General features: G+C 31.5%; 1 protein-coding gene across 1 annotated transcript; it reads right to left on the bottom strand.

The window, feature by feature from the left end:
- Positions 1-4,151: 4,151 nt before the first annotated feature.
- Positions 4,152-11,963, bottom strand: LOC7455796 (ABC transporter B family member 2). Its single transcript, XM_024592462.2, has 12 exons — positions 11,413-11,963; positions 11,082-11,136; positions 10,704-10,879; positions 9,771-9,971; positions 9,363-9,622; positions 8,476-9,016; positions 7,732-8,111; positions 6,928-7,334; positions 6,306-6,547; positions 5,975-6,222; positions 5,232-5,644; positions 4,152-4,914 (listed from the first exon to the last, which is right to left on the bottom strand). The coding sequence occupies exons 1-12, from the start codon at positions 11,674-11,676 to the stop codon at positions 4,340-4,342; spliced, it is 3,762 nt and encodes a 1,253-aa protein (XP_024448230.1). The 5' UTR covers positions 11,677-11,963; the 3' UTR covers positions 4,152-4,339.
- Between the last annotated feature and the right edge of the window lie 7,193 nt (positions 11,964-19,156).

Here is a 19,156-nt window from a genome sequence, read left to right as displayed (position 1 = left end):
AAATGATTATGATAATAGAGAACATAAGATACAATACATGCCTATTAAATCTGCTCATATTTTTATCCCATGGTTGCATGGTTGCAGAATAAACATTAATAGGAGTACATTTTTACTAGGACTGTAAGATTATTTATTTTAAATATATTTTTAATTTAAATGATAATGTTTTTACAGTTAAAAAACACGACATTAATTAATTTGGTTGTCGTGGTACAATATTTAATTAAGATCATGTTTTTGAATGGAGGTATTAATTAAATGTTATAATTGAAATATGATATTTTGCAAGAACTTTTCATTGACGTGTGAAATTGTCTTTTCCTTTGATTTTGTATACAGATTACGTACGCATCGTGCCCAATTAAAGGCTCCACTGTCATGTCAAATGTCAGTATGTCAGCCTTCACTCTCATGCATTCATTGATAGGATCCACCTATGGACTTATGGTTCTCTGCAATTTCTACTCTCCCCGCCGGTAGTATTTAATGCAACTTCGTTAAGTTTTCAACTTATCCTCTATTTTTTTTTCAATTTCATATAATTTTTACTGAGTTGATTGAATATTAAAATTTAATTTTTTTATATTATTTTTTTATAAAATTATCATGATTTTATAATTCAAATTGTGAATTTTATATTATTAATTAATAAAATAAATATCATTAACAGTATTTTTGTTCCTGTCTTTTTTGTTTTGTTCTGATTATTAGATTTTTTGATTTAAAAAAACATGAATTAAAGACTAATCGGCAACTTCTCAGATTCTTACAAAAAGTACCAAACAAAGTGATTTTCAAAAGGGTTTCAGTTTCACTCTTTTTGAAAGGAAAAATCCAAAACAAACAAGGTTTTTACAAATAGTGATTCCAAAAGTTTACAATAAATAAAAACTTCAAATCATACCAAATTGGTCGGTTCCTGTTTTAATTAATGCTGACCGTCAGAAACAGAGAGAGAAAAGAAAAGAAGCCCACGTGCCATGATTCTGCAGTTCAAAGTTAGACAAATAGCAGTTCAAGGTTCCATTTTTTATTTTCATTCAACTTCGCCACTACCTTCACCACCGGCCACCACCGCTACTCATATTCAACGTCTAAAGTTACATTACATACTTTCTCTCAATTAATTTCATGGTATTTGTGGTAATTTATGCTAATTGTTGATTTTAATTATTTTAGGGTTTAAAAATAAGTTTAAAAAAATAAAGTTTTTTTATGAATCATATTTAAATTATATCAATTTGCTATAAAATACATTAATTTAAGCTGTTAATTTCTTTATTTGTCAAGAAAATTGATGATTTTTTGTTATTGTTTATTATAAATAAAGGTTAGAGTTACACTTTTCTAGGTTACATTGGCTATTTTTATTGAATATGTATAAATTATATTAATTAGTTATGAAATACACCAATTGAGTTGATAATTTCATTATTTATGGAGGAAACTGATGAATTTGAGTTTTTACCGATTGTGAATTAGGGATAGTGTTAGGCTTTTCTAGGTTAAATTAGGGATTTTATTGAATTAGGTATAAAATATATCAATTAACTATGAAATACATCAATTGAGTGGATAATTTCATTATTTATGGAGAAAAATGATGAATTTGAGTTTTTATTGTTTATGGAGAAAATTATGGTTAGGGTTTCGTTGAATAAACTTTTGTCAAAATTATGTATCTTATTTAACCCCATGATATTGATAAATTATTGTTTATACTTTTATTGTGGTACCATTGTCAATACTGATAATGACATCATTTACAATGAAGAAAGTAAAGAGTTTCTAACTATTATATTAGATGTTTCTTACCGAACCATTTAGAATATTATGTGATTAAACTAGCCAAAAGTTGTATTGAAATTGAAGTTGAAATTACTTGGAGGATGCAAATTAGGGTTAGTCCAACTTGTAATGTTGGTTTTCTCATTTATAGTGACAGGAGTGTGAATTTAATATTTGAAGTTGCCAAGAATAATGGGTTGTATATTCTAGAACTTTACTTGAAAAATAAATCTAGACAAGGAAACTCCTATAGTATTGAGTTCAGTTGGGTGCCAAGTTATAGTCAAAGGATCATACAAGCATCACACATAGTTAGTCCATCTAGTTTGGGTAGTAATACCAGGAATCTAATGTTGTCACAAGAAATTGTAGATATGGATGTTCGGTTGGGTATGTCATCTAGTCTACGAGCGATCTAAGCCTGTCTACTAGCATTCAAGACTCGTTGCTTACAAGCTTTAGAGGCCCATCTATGAGTTGGGGTGATTTTGGTACTGACCCCTTCACGAGTGTTATAGGTTTGTCATCAACTTGGAAGAGTTGTGGTGGTGCAAAATCGTCCACAAGCATTCTTTTTTTTTTTGTTTTTTGTTTTTTTTGTTTTTTCCCCGTATGTTTTTTTTTTGCTTTTTTCCATTCCCCACATGCTTTTTCTTTTTCTTTTTCTCATTTTTCTCATTGTTTTTTTTCCAAAAATATCTTTTTTATTTTTTTTAATATTGAGATAGTTAAGAATTTAGTTTTGTAGTTTCTTTTGGATTGCTACAGTGTTTCCCCACATGATTTTTATGTTTTTTTTATGATTTTTTCCAAAATTATCTTTGTCGATTTTATTTTTTTAATATTGAGCTAGTTGAGAATTACAACTGTAGTTTTCCTCACAAAACATTGTGGATTTGTATAGTGTTTCTCTATATGGGTTTTTTTTTCTTTTTTTTCTTTTATTTTTTATATGATTTTTTTTCAAAATTGTCTTTGATGTTTTTGTTTTTTAATATTAAGCTGGTTGAGAATTTAACTTTGTATTTTTTTCTTTAAAACACTGTGGATTGCTACAGTCATTCCCCACATGTTTTTTTTTGTTATGAATTTTTTTAAAATTGTCTTTGTTAATTTTATTTTTTTAATATTGAGCTTATTGAGAATTACAACTGTATATTTCCTCACAAAACACTATACGTTGCTACAGTGTTTCCCTACATGTTTTTTTTCCTTTCGTTTTTTTATGTTTTTTTTTCTAAAATTATTTTTGTAGTTTTTTTTAAAAATATTGTAGATTGTAACAGTCTTTCTCCGTATAATTTTTTTTTATGTTTTTATTATAAGTCCATGACAACGCACATGCATGCCACAAGCCAGCAGCAGCGCGCGAGCATGATATCTAGTTTATTACTGAAACTTCTAGGCATTTTACTGTAACCCCCCACCCCCTGCGTGGATTCTCAATTTTTTGTTAATCACAGCCTCTAATGGCCAAATTGTTGATTAATTTTTCAAAATATTTCAAGGACAGACAAATTCAAAAGAAAAGGCACCAAAATATAAAATAATGAGAAATAACATGGTTTATCCAAAATTCTTAAAAAATAGTTTTTTGTAATCATCATAATTTTAATTTGAATTGAAAGTTTATTTTTGATGCATCTTGATCCTTGAGTTAGAAAAAAAAAGTTGTTTAGAAGTTACAAGGAGAGAAAAATTTATTAACTTGGTTATATTTTAGCGACATAAATTATTGTTATTGATATTAATAAATTTTATTTAATGAGAGGAGTTTAATGATAATAATTTTTATCTCTAAACTTACATGAAAAGGTAAATTTGAGATTGAAAAGTTTTTTCAATTCAAGTTGAATTTTAACCTATTTTTGGGTTATTAGATTGTTTGAAAAAGGATTGACATTGTTTTTTATTTGTTTCTAAGTAAAAATTGATTGAAAAATAATTTTTTTTATTCAAAAACTATCTATTTTATTTTTCCAGCGGTTATAATGATGACTGGATTATAAATAAATAGATAATTAATTAATCAAGACCAAAATCGATGTAATTTATCAGCATTTCAATATTCTTTTTATTAAAAAGTGTTATCTTGAAATAATTCTGTGTAGAGAAACATGTGGTTGTTTTTCCTTTTTTTTTTCTATCTAATATTACGCTACAGTAATCTAGTCTACTACAATACCATCTTTGTTTTCTGTTCTGACTGTAAAATGCCAAAATATTGGCAAGATCACACCTTAGCTATCTGGGAGCAAGAACCTGAACTTTTACAGAACAACTGACACTAGCTCAAAAAAATAAAACAGAGGAAAGATAATTAAAAGCTAAAAATAATTAATGGGGATTGGGGACTGCCATTTTCTAGTGTACAGCATGCTCATTCATGTGTTATTATTATTATATATTATGTTATTTTCACATAGTGAAAAAAAAGCAATTCACATCAAACCCGAAAATACATACCCTGTGGGGCGAAAAGGAAAAGAAACGAAACCATACACGATACATCTGAGAAGAAAGCTCCTGCAGAAATGTTCATCATAATCTATATATGTTCATTGTTGTCATGATTCTGTTCAAGTCCTTGTTGTTGCTGAAGACGAAACAACTTGAAATATGACCCGTCTTTGTTTTCTATAAGACTAGAATGAGTCCCTTGCTCTATTATTTTCCCCCCTTGTATAACTGATATTTGGTCTGCATCCTTTATAGTCGATAGCCTATGTGCCACCATGACTGTTGTTCGGTTCCTCATCAATCTGTCCAGAGCTTGTTGCACAATACGCTCAGACTCCACATCTAGAGCACTAGTGGCTTCATCAAGTAGCAATATTTCTGGATTTTTTAGGACGGCTCGGGCAATGGCCACCCTTTGCTTTTGGCCACCTGATAATTGCACCCCTCGTTCACCAACTTTGGTCGAGTAACCCTCAGGAAGAGAACTAATGAAACCATGAGCATTGGCAAGCTTAGCCGCTTCAATTAATTCTGTTTCAGAGGCTCCTTCTTTTCCATACAATATGTTTTCATAGATCGTTGTGGCAAAGAGAGCTGGCTCTTGTTGGACTAGGCCTATGTGCTTTCGAAGAGATTTCACCTTGAGTTTCCTGATATCTATGCCTGTGGGAATTCCGACAAGAAGCCAATCAGACAGGCAGCTTTAAGAAATTGTGTGGAGACAATGTTGAGGACTAGTGTTTGGTACAAGATGTCACCAATTCGAGATTTGAAGAAATATATAACTAAAGATCATCAAGGTGGTTTAGTAACTATCTATTCCTTGTGTACAAATTTTAAGATTTCTTTTTCCTTTCTTGCAATTTATGATCTTGAAGGTTCGAAAGCGTGGAAATTATATTATTAGCTAAAAAAATGTCTTAGTGGCTGTTTCCCAAATCTGCGAAACATATTCACATATGGTGTCCAAAGAAACTCACCATCAATCATCACTTTTCCTGCTGTTGGATCGTAGAATCGAAGTATCAGAGAAAGGACAGAGCTTTTACCAGAACCACTTTGTCCCACCAAAGCCATGCTCTTGCCTGAACGCACTCTTAGATCAAAGTCCATGAAAATCAATGTATCTGGTCTTGAAGGATAGCTAAATTGGACACCTCTCAACTCTATTGTACCCTTCACATTTTTCAACTCTTCTCCAACATCCCCCATCACCTGTGTCTTGCGATCCAGTATCTCAAAGACAGATGCTGCCATTTGGTTCCCTTTCAGAAGATCTGGGGCCAACGCTAGAGTTTCACCCATGGCTAATGCTGTTACAATCAAAACCATAAATGACTTCATTATAGATTTAAAGCCAGCGAGCTCCTTCTCCATCAGAACAGAACCGTACCTGCAAAATGTCAAACAACAATAGGCATTACAATTTGCTTCAAACTCTTCAATATGGGAAAGAGCCATTTAGAGAAACATCATTGAAATGAGTTTTGTCCTGCTTCCAGTAAACAGAGTGATTGTGATTATAAATGTCATTTTCATAAAGAAGAAGAAAGTCAGATAGTTCTGATTCCATTTGGTTTTATTTGTCTGATTTTCACTGCAATTGTTTGATGAAAGAATGATAATGGTATTTTTCGATCTAAGAACCAAGTGGTTATTCGTTATCTGATGATCTGCAACTTAAAATAATAAAGGTTTGTGAGATGAAGATAAAACAACATACCATAAAGCAAGCCCATAAGATGAGAAAATGAAGAACTGGCATATGCCATAGAATATGCCAGCAATCTGACCACGGGTGAATGAGTTCTTGGAAGGTTCTACAAGCTCACGGGCGTAAAGGTCAAGTATCTTTTCTTCAGCACAAAATGCAGCAACAGTGCGAATGTTACTCACAGCCTCACCAGCTAGCATGTTAGCCTTTAGATATGCTTTGCTCAAGTTGCCACCATAGCCCTTCATGAAGAGTTTCTGAGCATGCAGAATTTTTTTTTTGTTAAATTGCGAACAGAGAGCTTGCTTCTCTATAGATAAATGAAGGAAAGTAGGAAAACCTCGCTTATGTGACCACTAATGATCAGTGGATACGTGGCTATGACAACAAGTGTGATCCTCCAGTTCAATATGAAGGCGATGACAAATGATGTGACAACCAAACCAACATTGTGCAAGAGAACGGTTGAGCGATCAACAACTATAGTTCGTAACAAAGTTGCATCACTCTCTAGACGAGATGTGAGCATAGAGCTTGTATTGTTGAAATCATCAAACCAACCAATCTCGTTCCTCAAAATGGCTGTAATCAGAGACAGCAGAACAGTCAAAATCAGTAAAACAGTTCAAATTGTAAACTAATGAACAATTTAGCAGTGCATGTGCTATATTATACCAGTTCACGGAACACTGCAAAGGTGCACCATGTTTATGATGAGCACATGGCTTAATGCGAAAAATCAAACACTTAGAACAAAATTCAAATACTAACTGCTCTCTCTCGAACACTTAATAAGTTCTTTATGCATTCAATAGAGAAACTGCTCTCCAAATATTTGTAAAGAAAAAGAAAATTATGGTAAAAGACACAAATAAATACACAGCTCTCTCTATGTGATGAAATGAAAGCAATCGGTAAGGCATTCGGTAAACCACCCGGTAAAAGTAGGGCCAAGTATTTACCGGAGAACATCATTTCTCTAACACGAAGAGTGAGTCGCTCTCCCATGATTCCAAAAGAGAGATGTTCGATGCCATAGAATATAACACTAATTACTGCACCACAACAAAACAGGATCGCAATCTTCTTGACTTCATGGCGAGTCGTGTCCCAGTCCATGTAAAAGGCTACAAGAGCCTGAGTGACTCCAAGAGCGAAAAGCGGCATCAGGGATCCAGCAACAAATGCACCAATGGTTCCAACTATACCGTAAATCCAATCAGGGCCAACCATTGAATACAATCTTTTCAATGAAACATTCTTTGTCCTCATGGGCTCCAATGCACCAGCACCAGCCCGGCTAATTGAATCCTTGTCAGAACGAAAACTTGCTCCAAAGCTTGATCTTGTGTCTTGAGAATACTTCATGCTAAAAAAGTAATCAAGAGTAAAGTTACTAAATACAGCTTCATAACAATAATATGGATAAAATCAGGATGTTTGAGGCACATATTCACTCTTTTAAGCTCCCTCTGTGCCATCATAGAACTGTAACTATCATTTTTCAATCACCAAGTGCATGTCTTCTAGTAGAAACAAGTACTTTTGGGTCAGATAGTACCGAAACTTTAGCAGTCTGTTTGAAGTATTAAAGCTGGTAAGAACTTTTCAATTACCCATAGTGAAATGGAAGTCATTTTTCAGCAACAACTTAAAATTTAAAAGGGTTATGTTTTAATCACTAGTAACCTCAGGTAAATTGAATTCAATCTAGCGGTTTTGACATTTCATTTTTAGTGAAATATTTTCAGAGCATAAATGAATACCTGAGTGGTGGTCCTAAGGTAGGACCGAGTGAGGGATGGCCTCCCGAGGAAGCTGCCTCCTGGAGATGAACGAGTGAAGCGTAGGTACTTTGAGGGTTTGAAATGAGCTCCTCGTGGCTCCCGATTTCTACTATCTTCCCTTCCTGAACTACCGCAATGACATCAGCATTCCTTATTGTAGAAAGCCGATGAGCCACAACTACAGTAGTTCTTCCGAGCATCGCACGATCAAGAGCCTCTTGCACACTTTTCTCAGATTCAGCATCCAGTGCACTTGTAGCTTCATCAAGCAAAAGAATGCATGGATTTTTCACAATAGCACGTGATAATGCAATCCTTTGCTTTTGCCCACCTGATAACTGTATTCCTCTCTCACCAACCTGGAGGTACATTAATATTATTTTTCCAAGTGAAATTCCTTCATCAGATTCTGCTTCCTATATATAGAATTTGTGATTGAAGCAATTTTCATGAAGTTCATCTATTAGTAGGCCGAGTACTTCATTAAGCAATTTAATTCGTGTACAGAAAGAAACTTTTCTTTTGCATTAACCTCTCTTTTAATTACCAAGAACTTGAAAGAAAGAGGAGGTACAGTCTCAATTCTTCCGCGTATGTAGTCATGAATTATATAATTATAAGTTTATATCAAATGAAAATAGGGTATTATTAGTCATTAGAAGATACATATATTAATGCATAACTTGTCTAATTGAATATTTTCATGGTAGTGAAAATTAGTACCTGTGTTTCAAATCTATCTGGGAGGTTGTTGATAAAAGACATTGCTTCTGAAAGTGTAGCAGCACGTGTAATCTCCTCAAGTGTAGCATCATCTTTCCCATAGAGAATGTTCTCTCTAATAGTTGCTGCAAAAAGAGCAGGCTCCTGATTAACTAGCCCTATTTGCTTCCTAAGCCACTTGAGGTCAAGGTCCCGAATATCATTCCCATCTAACAGTATCTGCCCAAATAAAGGCTCATAGAATCGTTCGATCAAAGATATTACCGTGCTCTTTCCAGACCCACTTCCTCCTACAAGAGCTACAATCTTCCCAGAAGGGATATCTAAGCAGAATTTGTCGAAGATTGTTACATCAGGACGAGAAGGGTACCCAAAACATACATCTTTGAATTCAATGTGGCCATCGACTTTCTCTAGTTTCTTGATAGATTTTTTGCTGGTATTACTCAATGTGTTCCTCTCTATCATCTCAAAAATAGGGTAGGCTGCTGTTGTGGCTCGGAGAAATGAAGAAACATCTGGCGCAGCCATTCCCAGTGACCTGAAAAGAAATGAGACAGTATTTAGTGTCCTCAATCACGATTTTGGCAGGAGAATTCAAATGAGACGGATACACAGGACTGATATGTTCAAGAAATAGATTGCTTTCTGTTAGCTTTCAGTTACCATTACAATTTCAGTAGCGTTCAAATCCATCCTCTTAAAAAGAAAAAGGAAAAATATGGGCATTCTCCTAGAATCATTGTTGAAAATGTAGATGCGAGGAGCTAAACGCTATTTAAACCCATTAAAAATGGAAAAAGTCATAACGAACACCATGTGGTGACAACATTGATTTCCATGAAATATGAAAGGAGCTACAAAAGAAGATTAGAACACACACTTACAGGCCAGAAATGACAACATTGAGCATAGTGGTGAAAGAGTCAGCACCATTGGCGATATTCTTGTGGACAACTATGCTAGTGTACCAAACAAGCAATGCCCATGAAAGGAAAAGGACACAGTGCAGGGTCCCCAATCCGAGACCCTTGGCCAGGCCTGCTTTTCTCCCATACTGGTACGTATTTCTAAGAGCGTCTACATATGACCTCACTGCCTTCTCTTCTCCTGCAAATGCTTGTACTGTTCTAACATTTCCGATCACCTGAATCGATATCATAAATAATGAGAAGAGAATGATTTTGTATTTTGTCAGTTGCATTTGATTCACACATTATAAAACAAAACCAACATTTGGTACAATGGCTTAATTTTAAATCGGTTTTGTCTACGTTTAGTATGATAAGAGATACCTCCTCAGCAATTTGGCCGGCCTTGACATAAGATTTACGAACTTTAGCAATAAGGCCGATTGTTATATATGCATAGATACCACCAGCAAGTGCAATTAAAGGGACTATAGATAGCGTCACCAGACTGATTTGCCATATCCTAACGAACCCAATAATAAATCCACCAAGAAACCGGCTTACATAGTGCATGAAGTTTCCAACCTGCATCATTCACCAACAATCAAGTTACAAAGATACGAGGGAGAAACAGACACTTGTTTCACACACCAGCACGGTGAGTTTAAATTTGACAGACCAGCATAATCAGTTTACCAGAATACATTTCAGAAGCACTAAAGCAACTTGCTGTAAGGCATAGGCACAACAAAGAAAGGCACTCAAGAAAGTTAGCCAGAAACAAGGAAAAGCTAACGTTCAAAATTTTGAATTCTCATCAAAACTACTCTTGTGGATTATGTTGGTCTGTCCATTCTGCAGTGGTTCAAACTTCAGTTATTATCGGTTTTTAGCACCTTTCCAAAATAGTTCCATCCCCAAAAGGACGCCCTCAAATTTCCAAAACGCTAATTTTCTTTTTTGAGCTCCACAATTTTTGAGTGGCCCAATAACCATATATAAAAATTAGCAGAATACTTTTTTTTTTTTGGGTTCAGATATGGATATCGCTAGGTCTCATAATATCCTTAGTGTAACAGCTGACGCATACATTGCTGGTTTTTTTTTTTATCTAAACAATGAAAACCCATTAATCTTGGACTGATCAGGCAAACTGAATTTGTGGAAGTAATCAAAAAAATAAATCTATTCTTAACAAATACTAGTGGAGTCAAAGATACGTTTAAATTAAAAACCATTTACACACACATATTGAAAGAGAAAAAGAAAAGAAAAAAGAGAGAAGAATGGATATATTATTAGCAAAGGAATACATGCCTTCTCAGAAATGGCATCTTGCACAACAATAATATCACTTGTAATAGCAGCTATGACCTCTCCAGTTGACGCTTCAGTATCGAATAGACTTATATCTTGACTTAACATTGATTTCAGATACGCCATTCTCATCTTCGCTGCCTGTCTTTCTCCAGTATGCATCCAACATGCCACCTCTATTCATGTTCATATAATTTGTATCATCAAGGTTATTACCTCAAGACAACTAGAATTTAATTAAACTTCTCAACAAATTACAGTCACTGAGATGAAAAGGCTTAAAAGAATTGACGAAGGAATTAATTAAATAACGTTATATATCATGAAATATGCAGCAAATTAATTATTGATTGAAGAAACTAAAAAAACTGTGCTTACCTATCCACGATGCGAATAATATAACCGCACTGAGATATACAAAATCCAATGAGTACTGAAAGAAAATAATAAACAATTAAAAAGAAAGAAAGTATAAACCAATAACTAAAACAATTAATTAGTTAATATATCCTGTCAAGAATCATATTTCAAATAAACAAGACAATCCATCATATTTGGGAAAATTCAAAAATACCCTTCACTTGGAAGAGGATCACACATGCAATGACTAGAGAAATTATGTAGGAAGCAAGGGAGAGGGAGGGGAAGGAGGTGCAAGAAATGGGCGGGCGCATGTTTGCATGCTCGATAAGGACAAATTTTAGCAAACCTTGGCTACTTTGTGGGAAGCTTCTTTGGGAAAGAGATAAGCCATTCCAATGATATTTATCAACTTTCCAAAGAAAATGAAGAAGACAGGGACTGAAGCTCCATGAACACAAGCACCAAGAGATCCCAATCCCATTAACAGACAGTCGTAAAAATCAGCAAAAGCAAATAGCTTCCAGAATGGAACTTTCTGTTGCTTCTTTTTCTCTTCCTGCCTCTTCGTCTCCACATCATCTGCCTCTTCAATATTGCTTTGTGAACTCATTGTGGCCTGAAATTGAAGAAAAGACGATGCTGTATATATAAGAAGAGAGTGTACGTCGCTAAGAAATTAGCTATAAAATTCGGCTTAAAGGTTTAGTTCAAGAGAAGGGAATTAATTAAAGTTGTGAATGTGAAGGAGAGTAATAGTTGGGAGAAGGTTATGGTGCGAGAAGTTAAATGAGTCCTTTAATGGTGCCAAGGCAGGTTATTTATATAGGGGAATGAGGATGAGGACTATCCTGTGACTGGATGTTGTAGCTGCAATGTCCATAGCAACAGAGAAGAGAAGAGACTGTCTTTTCAGACTTCGAAGATTACTTAGTCGGATAATTAATTCAACCTATCTTTATGTTTTTCTTTTCTGGTCTACCATACCTCTGTTTAAGTTTAACTGACCCAATTTATCCTCTCATTCTTTAATCCATCTTTTTTTTTTTATCAATATTATTTTCTTTTCTTTGTATAAAAAACTCAAATCTAACATGGTTTATAATAAATGTGTGACAAAACTTATCTCAAATTAGAAATTATTCCCGTATTTTACTAGCTATACTACCAGAAAATTAACAAATACAAACAAAAACATCGATGAAATTTTTTCGTCGTTATATTGCGGTAAACTTTACTGACATATTTTTTTCATTCTTGTATTCATTGGTAAACACAGACAGAATTTTTCCATCAGTGTATATCGTTGGAATTGCAGTGGAAAAATAAAGAATAAAAAAAGCCAAACAATACGATAACATGTAACTTTTACCGACGGCGTTACCGACAGAATTAACCCAACGGTATAGTACGTCCTTAAATATGTCGACGGAAAAAATCCCTTAGTATATACCGATGCAATTACAGACGATATTACAGTGAAATTAAAAAAAGACAAATTATACAGTGACGTGATATTTTTAACGACAGAATGACCTGCTCTACAGGAAAAACATTAAGAAAAATTCATTATGAAAAAGTAAAACATTATAAGGAGTCATATAAATTTTTTTTTCACCTAAAATTCCAAAGTAACAAAATACATACTTTTCTTCTACTCTTTCTAGCTATTGAAGTTTTGAGAATGGAAGGGCTAACAATAAGCCTTACCTTAAAATATGATAACTTCAGGTTTTTATATGGACTAAATACACAAATATTTCTTTTCTCATTTAAGCCTACAATTTAAGATAAACCAAAAAAATCTCCACCACAACTTAAATTGATCCAACTTACGAAACTTAAACTCTTCTTTGATTGCCTCCACCAAATACATCTAAGGTGCTACACAAGCCAATCAATTCTAAGTAATACTTGAACTTGATTGCAGAGGTAGGCTTCGTCAACATATTTACAAGGTTCTCCTTCTTAATTTCCAATGCAAAGTTGAAGATAACCTAAAATGGAATGCAAATGAACTACTCAATAGCTTACAATGTTGTATACCAAACACTCAAGTACCTTCTCAAGACACTTTTTATGTGACAAGCATAACTTGTTAATGCTTCAGTCTCTGTGTACTTAAAATCTTCTTGGCTATACTCGAATTCTTTATATCAAACTCACCACTCAACTGATCCTTTAAACTATTGATCTTAGATATGTTCTTGGAGGCAATTAACATACAATAACAAATACACAAATGACTTTTTCATACGTGAGAGCTTCCTAAAATATACACATTTATCATAGTCAATTCTAAAATAAATATATCCAAGCATAAAATTACCAAACCTTTTATACCACTACTTCGGTGACTACTTCAAGCCATACAATGACTTTTTCAATAAGCACACATGATCTTTCTTAGTAGGTTGAGCTATGAAACCCTATAGCTTATATATACAAATCCTCTCCTTCAACTCACCATGTAGAAAAGTTATTTTGATATCCATTTGTTCAAGCTCTAATTCAAACAAAATAATCATAGCAAGTAATACCTAGATGAAACTATATATGATTCACAACTAGAAAAAATAATTTATTGAAGTCAACCTCTTTTTATTTTTTATAATGCCCTTAGCAACTATGTGTTCTTTAAACCTTGCATCCTCAATCTCTAGGATTTTATCTTTCCTCTTGTAAACCCATTTGCACCTAATAATTTTATAGCCCTAAAGTAGTTTTACAAGCTCCTATGCATAGTTCTTATAAAAAGACTCAATATCCTTATTCATAGAAAACATTAATTCAAAAGATTCTTTTCAAAAAAATTATCTCTTTATGAGAACAAGACTCATAATCATCAAAATTCTCTATAACATTTAAGGAAGAATTAGCTAAATTAGCATAATCATACTTAACTGGTGCTTTTATATGTCTTCTTTGTCTTCCTTTTGCAATGTTGTAATGTTGTTCTTCAAATATATTTTTATCAACTATATATTGCACCAATTCCCCAACAGGTTTAGCTGAAGTATCTATCTGCACCATTTTTGAAGCTCTACCTTCTCAAACTTGAGACCTCCAGATTAGAAACGTGTGCTAACTAGTCCAACTATGACACAATGTTGATAATCAAACAATTAAAATTAAGAAATAAATTAACTTGATTCACTCTTTATATGAACAGTGAAACACCATAAAAAATATCTCTTTTAATGTTGTAGGTTAATTTAATTATATAACATAATATAATGATAAAGGGGGTATGTTGAAAATAATCTTCCTATTTTTTTTCTAAAACAACTCAATTTAAGTTAACTTTTCTCCTATTTTTGAAACTATCTATATAAACCATACAAATTCATTGTTCAAATTTGATGTATTTTTGTATCATTTTTCTTTACCAACTAATGATTTTGAGTATTTATCTTCCAAAAGAATGCAATTAATTGACTATTGATCCTATTTTTCTAATTGTGATTTTCAAAAATAAAATATTATTGGTGTGATTCGAATTTTCAATTGATAGACAAAATCCTCTAAACTTGACGCAGTTAGGATTAAGGACAATGAAATTTATTACAAATCAAAACCATCAAAAACTAAAAACACCATAACTATGAGAAGACACTTAAATACTTATTTTTTATTCATCTAAGTCTGATTTGCTAAAAGGCTATTATAACTCTTTATATAGGAAAAAAATAGAAAACTATATTAATATTGAATAAAAAAATCCTTAAAAAAAGAAATACAAATAATTATGAAAAATATTTATTTTTCAGAAAAAGCTCCTACATTAGCCTATATAAGTTTGATTTAACTTGTCTGAGAGTTCAAATTATTCATGGAGTAGAACCCCCTCAGTTTTAAACCGTCCTCCACCATAAAACTTCCAACATAATATTTTTCGAGTAGAACCTTCTTAGTGTAAAAAAACAAAAAACAATGATCCTTTTATGTGTTGTTCATTTCATCATGGATCTCTAATACTTTTGTAAGGGTCGCCCAATCACGGGCCTTTGACACTTTTATGTGAGATGTTTCATCGTAAGTCCTTAACACTTTTGTGTTGGCTACTCCAACATAGACTCTCAATGCCTTTTTGTAAGTTACCTTATCATAGGTCACACCATCAGGATTTTCAATAACATCACACAACAGTTAACCTATAAGAATTGTTGAACTCTGATACTAACTAATGTAGCTAGAAGCAAATGATAAGGGATTTATTACAAGTCAAAACCCTCAAAAACCAAAAACACTATAATTATGAAGGACATCAATACCCAATTTTAATTCATCCAAGTATCACTTGCCAAAATGCTATTGTAGTTATTTATATTTATATTAAAAAAAAACTATTAAACCTTATTAATATTGAATAGATAAATAAAAATAGAAAATTATTCTCTTTAAATAAAAAAGCTAAAAAGTCTAATAATAATGAGGATGAAAATAAATATAAAAAATTCTTAAATTAAAAAATAAAATATAAAAATAATTTAAAAAATACTTATTTTTTATATAAAAAAAAATCAACATCAAAACTGCCATCTCTAGACATGTGGTTGTTAAATTTAGTATAAATTACAATATTTTATATTTCAATTCATTATTGGATCAAGAAAAATATCTTAAACTCAAATCCCCATCCTACCTTAATAATTATTTTATTAGTATTGTTTTGTTGTAGATTCGTGGGAGGAACATACTATTCAATTATGAGGCTCAATATAGGTTACATTATATTACACGTTTATTTTTTTAAAATGGAATTCACATTATTTAAAAGCATTAATTTTAGGAACAAAATGTTTCATATTGATAATTAATGATGTTTTAAAATCCAAGATGTTTAAGAATAGGGTTTATTGGTGGTTGAATAATGGGCTTAATCAGATCTTGTTATTTGATCCGTTATTCATAACTAAAAAGAATGGTAGCTTCATGTAAGAGTCCTAACACCTGCAAAAGAATCCTATTTAAGGACCTTCATATGCTTAAGTTGATATCTTTATATAAAAAAAAAATGTGCAATAAATATGCAAAAAAACATTAAATCCTAAGAACAAGGTTGTTTGTTCTTATTTTGATATGAAATAAATGCTTTGTAAGAAAATGGTCTTATGTGTAGAAGTTAAGAATAGAAAAATTAAGTGGCTCGATTACAATATTCATTGTTTTAATCTTAAAGGGAATTTGCTTTATTAGTTTAAAAGGATAAGTTTTAGAAGAAAAAAAACTTCATATTAATATATCAAAAAGAAAAAGAAAGAAAGAAAGAAAAACGTTTTTAAGCGTAGATGATAACACCACTGCTTTCACTTGACGAATGTGTTTGGGATTGAGGTGATTAAGTTTTTTTTGTAAGTACAATCTTTTTAAAACACAAATTATACCTCACTAAAAATTAAAAATATATGTTTTTTGTTGTTTTTTTATGGGTTTCATCAATGAACTGAAACACACTTCAATTAATTAGGTGGGAAGTTATTTAATCTATAGTGAAAAAAGAGAGCTTCATAAAGGTTGTTTCGGAGAAGTATGGAAAGGATGACAATGCCAGTATGGAGGAGGATACGTTATTTCTTGTTCATATTCATGCAATAATTTATACCGTTGGACTTTACTGGAAACGTAATGATCACAAAAGAATATGATGCTCGATCATGATGGACTGCTTGAGAAGCGTCATGGTAACAAAAGCATATATCACTGTACGTATGACGACTTGTCAATCGTGTTGTCCTGCTTGGAAAGCGTAAAGGTCGTATATATTATATCCGAATGCTATCTGTTCATTCATAATTATCTATAATTAGATATAAAAGCACGAGTTTTTTTAATTTAATTATTATACCCTTAATGTAATATTGTGAATATTATAATATATTATCAATATCAATAAGAAAATTCAACCACATATCTAATGGGGAAAAGGACCGATATTGATAAAAGTTTAATTTATTTAAGAGTTATATATATCTATCCAAACTATTTATTATTAAAAATTGAAAGATAATTCAATTTATATCACACGTATTAATTAAGTAAAATTAAAAATTATTTTATGTTGTTTGAAAATTTTAAAAAAAATTAATATAATTATCAAAATTAATTTAAAAAAACATGTTTATTTAATAAATAATAAAATTTATTCATTAATAAATAATACTAAATAATATATTATGAATTAAAAAATATTATAAATCAGTTTATTAATACACGAGCAAAGTACATGCCAAAAAAATTGTTAAAATTAGAAAAAAATAAAGAAAATAGTTATTTTAATTTTATAAAACTTTTCTTATAAACAATATTGTAAACACTTTAGCGTTTTTAACACGTTTTTATTCTAAAAAAAATTATAATTTTAATAAATATTTTGCTATTTCTTTGCATACATTAAGGTTCACATTATTTATATATGATTACAGCCTACAATTTATAAATATATATCCGGACCACACCAAACAAAACATAGAATTAATAATCAAAATGCAACTTAGTACTTCTCATCATGCACTTTGGCTTACTTAAATCAAATAGGTTCCCTAAATCATATATTCTCAGTAAATTCCAAATATCAAACTTAAAAGCAAAGTAAAGCAAGGGAAATATTTGTAGAAATAATAGATATTTTTTTAAAAGCCTAAGAATCAAAATATCAAACTTAAAAGAAACGAAGCAAAAACAACAGTATCAATAATATATATATATATATATATAAGCACATGAGTATACCTAAACTTGTAATTTGAGGATTGATTGGACAAGGATATGAACGCCTAGGTTCAATCACTAAATCGAGGCCTTACAGCTTGCTTTTCCATAAAGTCCCAAAAGATCCAAAGCCCAATTTCAAAAAAAAAAATATCTTAGTATTTCTCAGGTTTTTGTCTCATAAATCTATTTCTTCTTTCCTTTTCAATTAGGCCCATGGCCAAAATTAAGCGAACCCCTCCATTCTCCTCATATTTTTCAAAGTGGTCCCTGGTTCTGTCAAACTTTAAATTAAAATCACAATCGGATATAAAAGTCAAAGATTTATCTAATTAAGCCCTTGATTGAGTTAATTGGAGCTCCTAAATCATATCAATTTGTAAAATCTAGTCTTTGATCTTTCAATTCCTTTAATTACAACTGATTTTAGTTCAATCATATCATTGGAATAATTGGAAAGCGAAAAAAAAAAACATAATGACCGATTCCTAATCAATCAAATGTTGATGGATGAAGGATATCATATGATAAAGAAAAAAAAATTAATGAGAATACGATAACGCCATAGAAAGTAAAATGAAAAAATTGTGAAGCTCAAATATCTTGAAAACAAAATATTAAAAGATGAAATGAAGAAATAATAAAATCTATAAAAGGTTGAAAAAAAACCCCATTAGGGCTAGCATGCAAAATATGTGACCTAATTATGATACTTGGGTAACCCCGTCGACAACAAATTAAATAAAACTATAATGCTAAATTATCAAACAACGAAATAACCTAGATTATTTTTCAAAATAAGCAAAAAATCCAATAGAAAGCAACAAAATAAAATAATTGAGCAGAATCTCCAATTAAATAAACGCTAAATGACAAAACTCCAAAAAACATGCATCTAAAAAAGTTAAAAAAAAAAAAAAGCAAACTCGGGCAAAACTCTTGAACTTGGGTTAATATTTCAAATTCACGACTTGTAAAATCCTGGACATGGATGGACTATTTCAAGAAACTCAATTCCCAACCAATTTAATGTTAAAACATGAAATTAGAAAAAAAATCAATTTAAAAAATTATTCGTGGTAAAAAAAACAATCAAAAGAATGAGAATCAAATCTAACATGACAAAAAAATCAAAGGAGAATGAAATTGTAAAAAATTAATCAATTTTAAAAAATTATCTCAAATAAAACAAATAACAATCAAAATGGGGATCAAATGTGACATATGAAAAAAATTAAAGGATGAAATGGAGAAAAAAATGCAATTTTATAATTTATTTCATATACAACAAATAGTAATCTAAAGAACAAAGACTAAATCTGAAGAAAAAAAAATTAAAGGTTGCTTTGAGATTTTAATTAAAGGGGCATGCATGAAAATCA

This window comes from Populus trichocarpa, chromosome 1, assembly GCF_000002775.5.
Source record: "Populus trichocarpa isolate Nisqually-1 chromosome 1, P.trichocarpa_v4.1, whole genome shotgun sequence".
NCBI lineage: Eukaryota > Viridiplantae > Streptophyta > Magnoliopsida > Malpighiales > Salicaceae > Populus > Populus trichocarpa.
The sequence above is the reverse complement of the archived record's forward strand: the minus strand, read 5'-3'. Positions and strand labels throughout refer to the sequence as shown.

Excerpts from the sequence above, each read along its gene's own strand:
- LOC7455796 (XM_024592462.2), bottom strand. The coding sequence starts at position 11,676 with ATGAGTTCACAAAGCAATATTGAAGAGGCAGATGATGTGGAGACGAAG. Across the intron at positions 7,335-7,731 it reads ACCTTAGGACCACCACTCAG|CATGAAGTATTCTCAAGACA; the intron begins GTATTCATTTAT and ends TTACTTTTTTAG. Across the intron at positions 5,645-5,974 it reads TCTTATGGGCTTGCTTTATG|GTACGGTTCTGTTCTGATGG; the intron begins GTATGTTGTTTT and ends GACATTTTGCAG.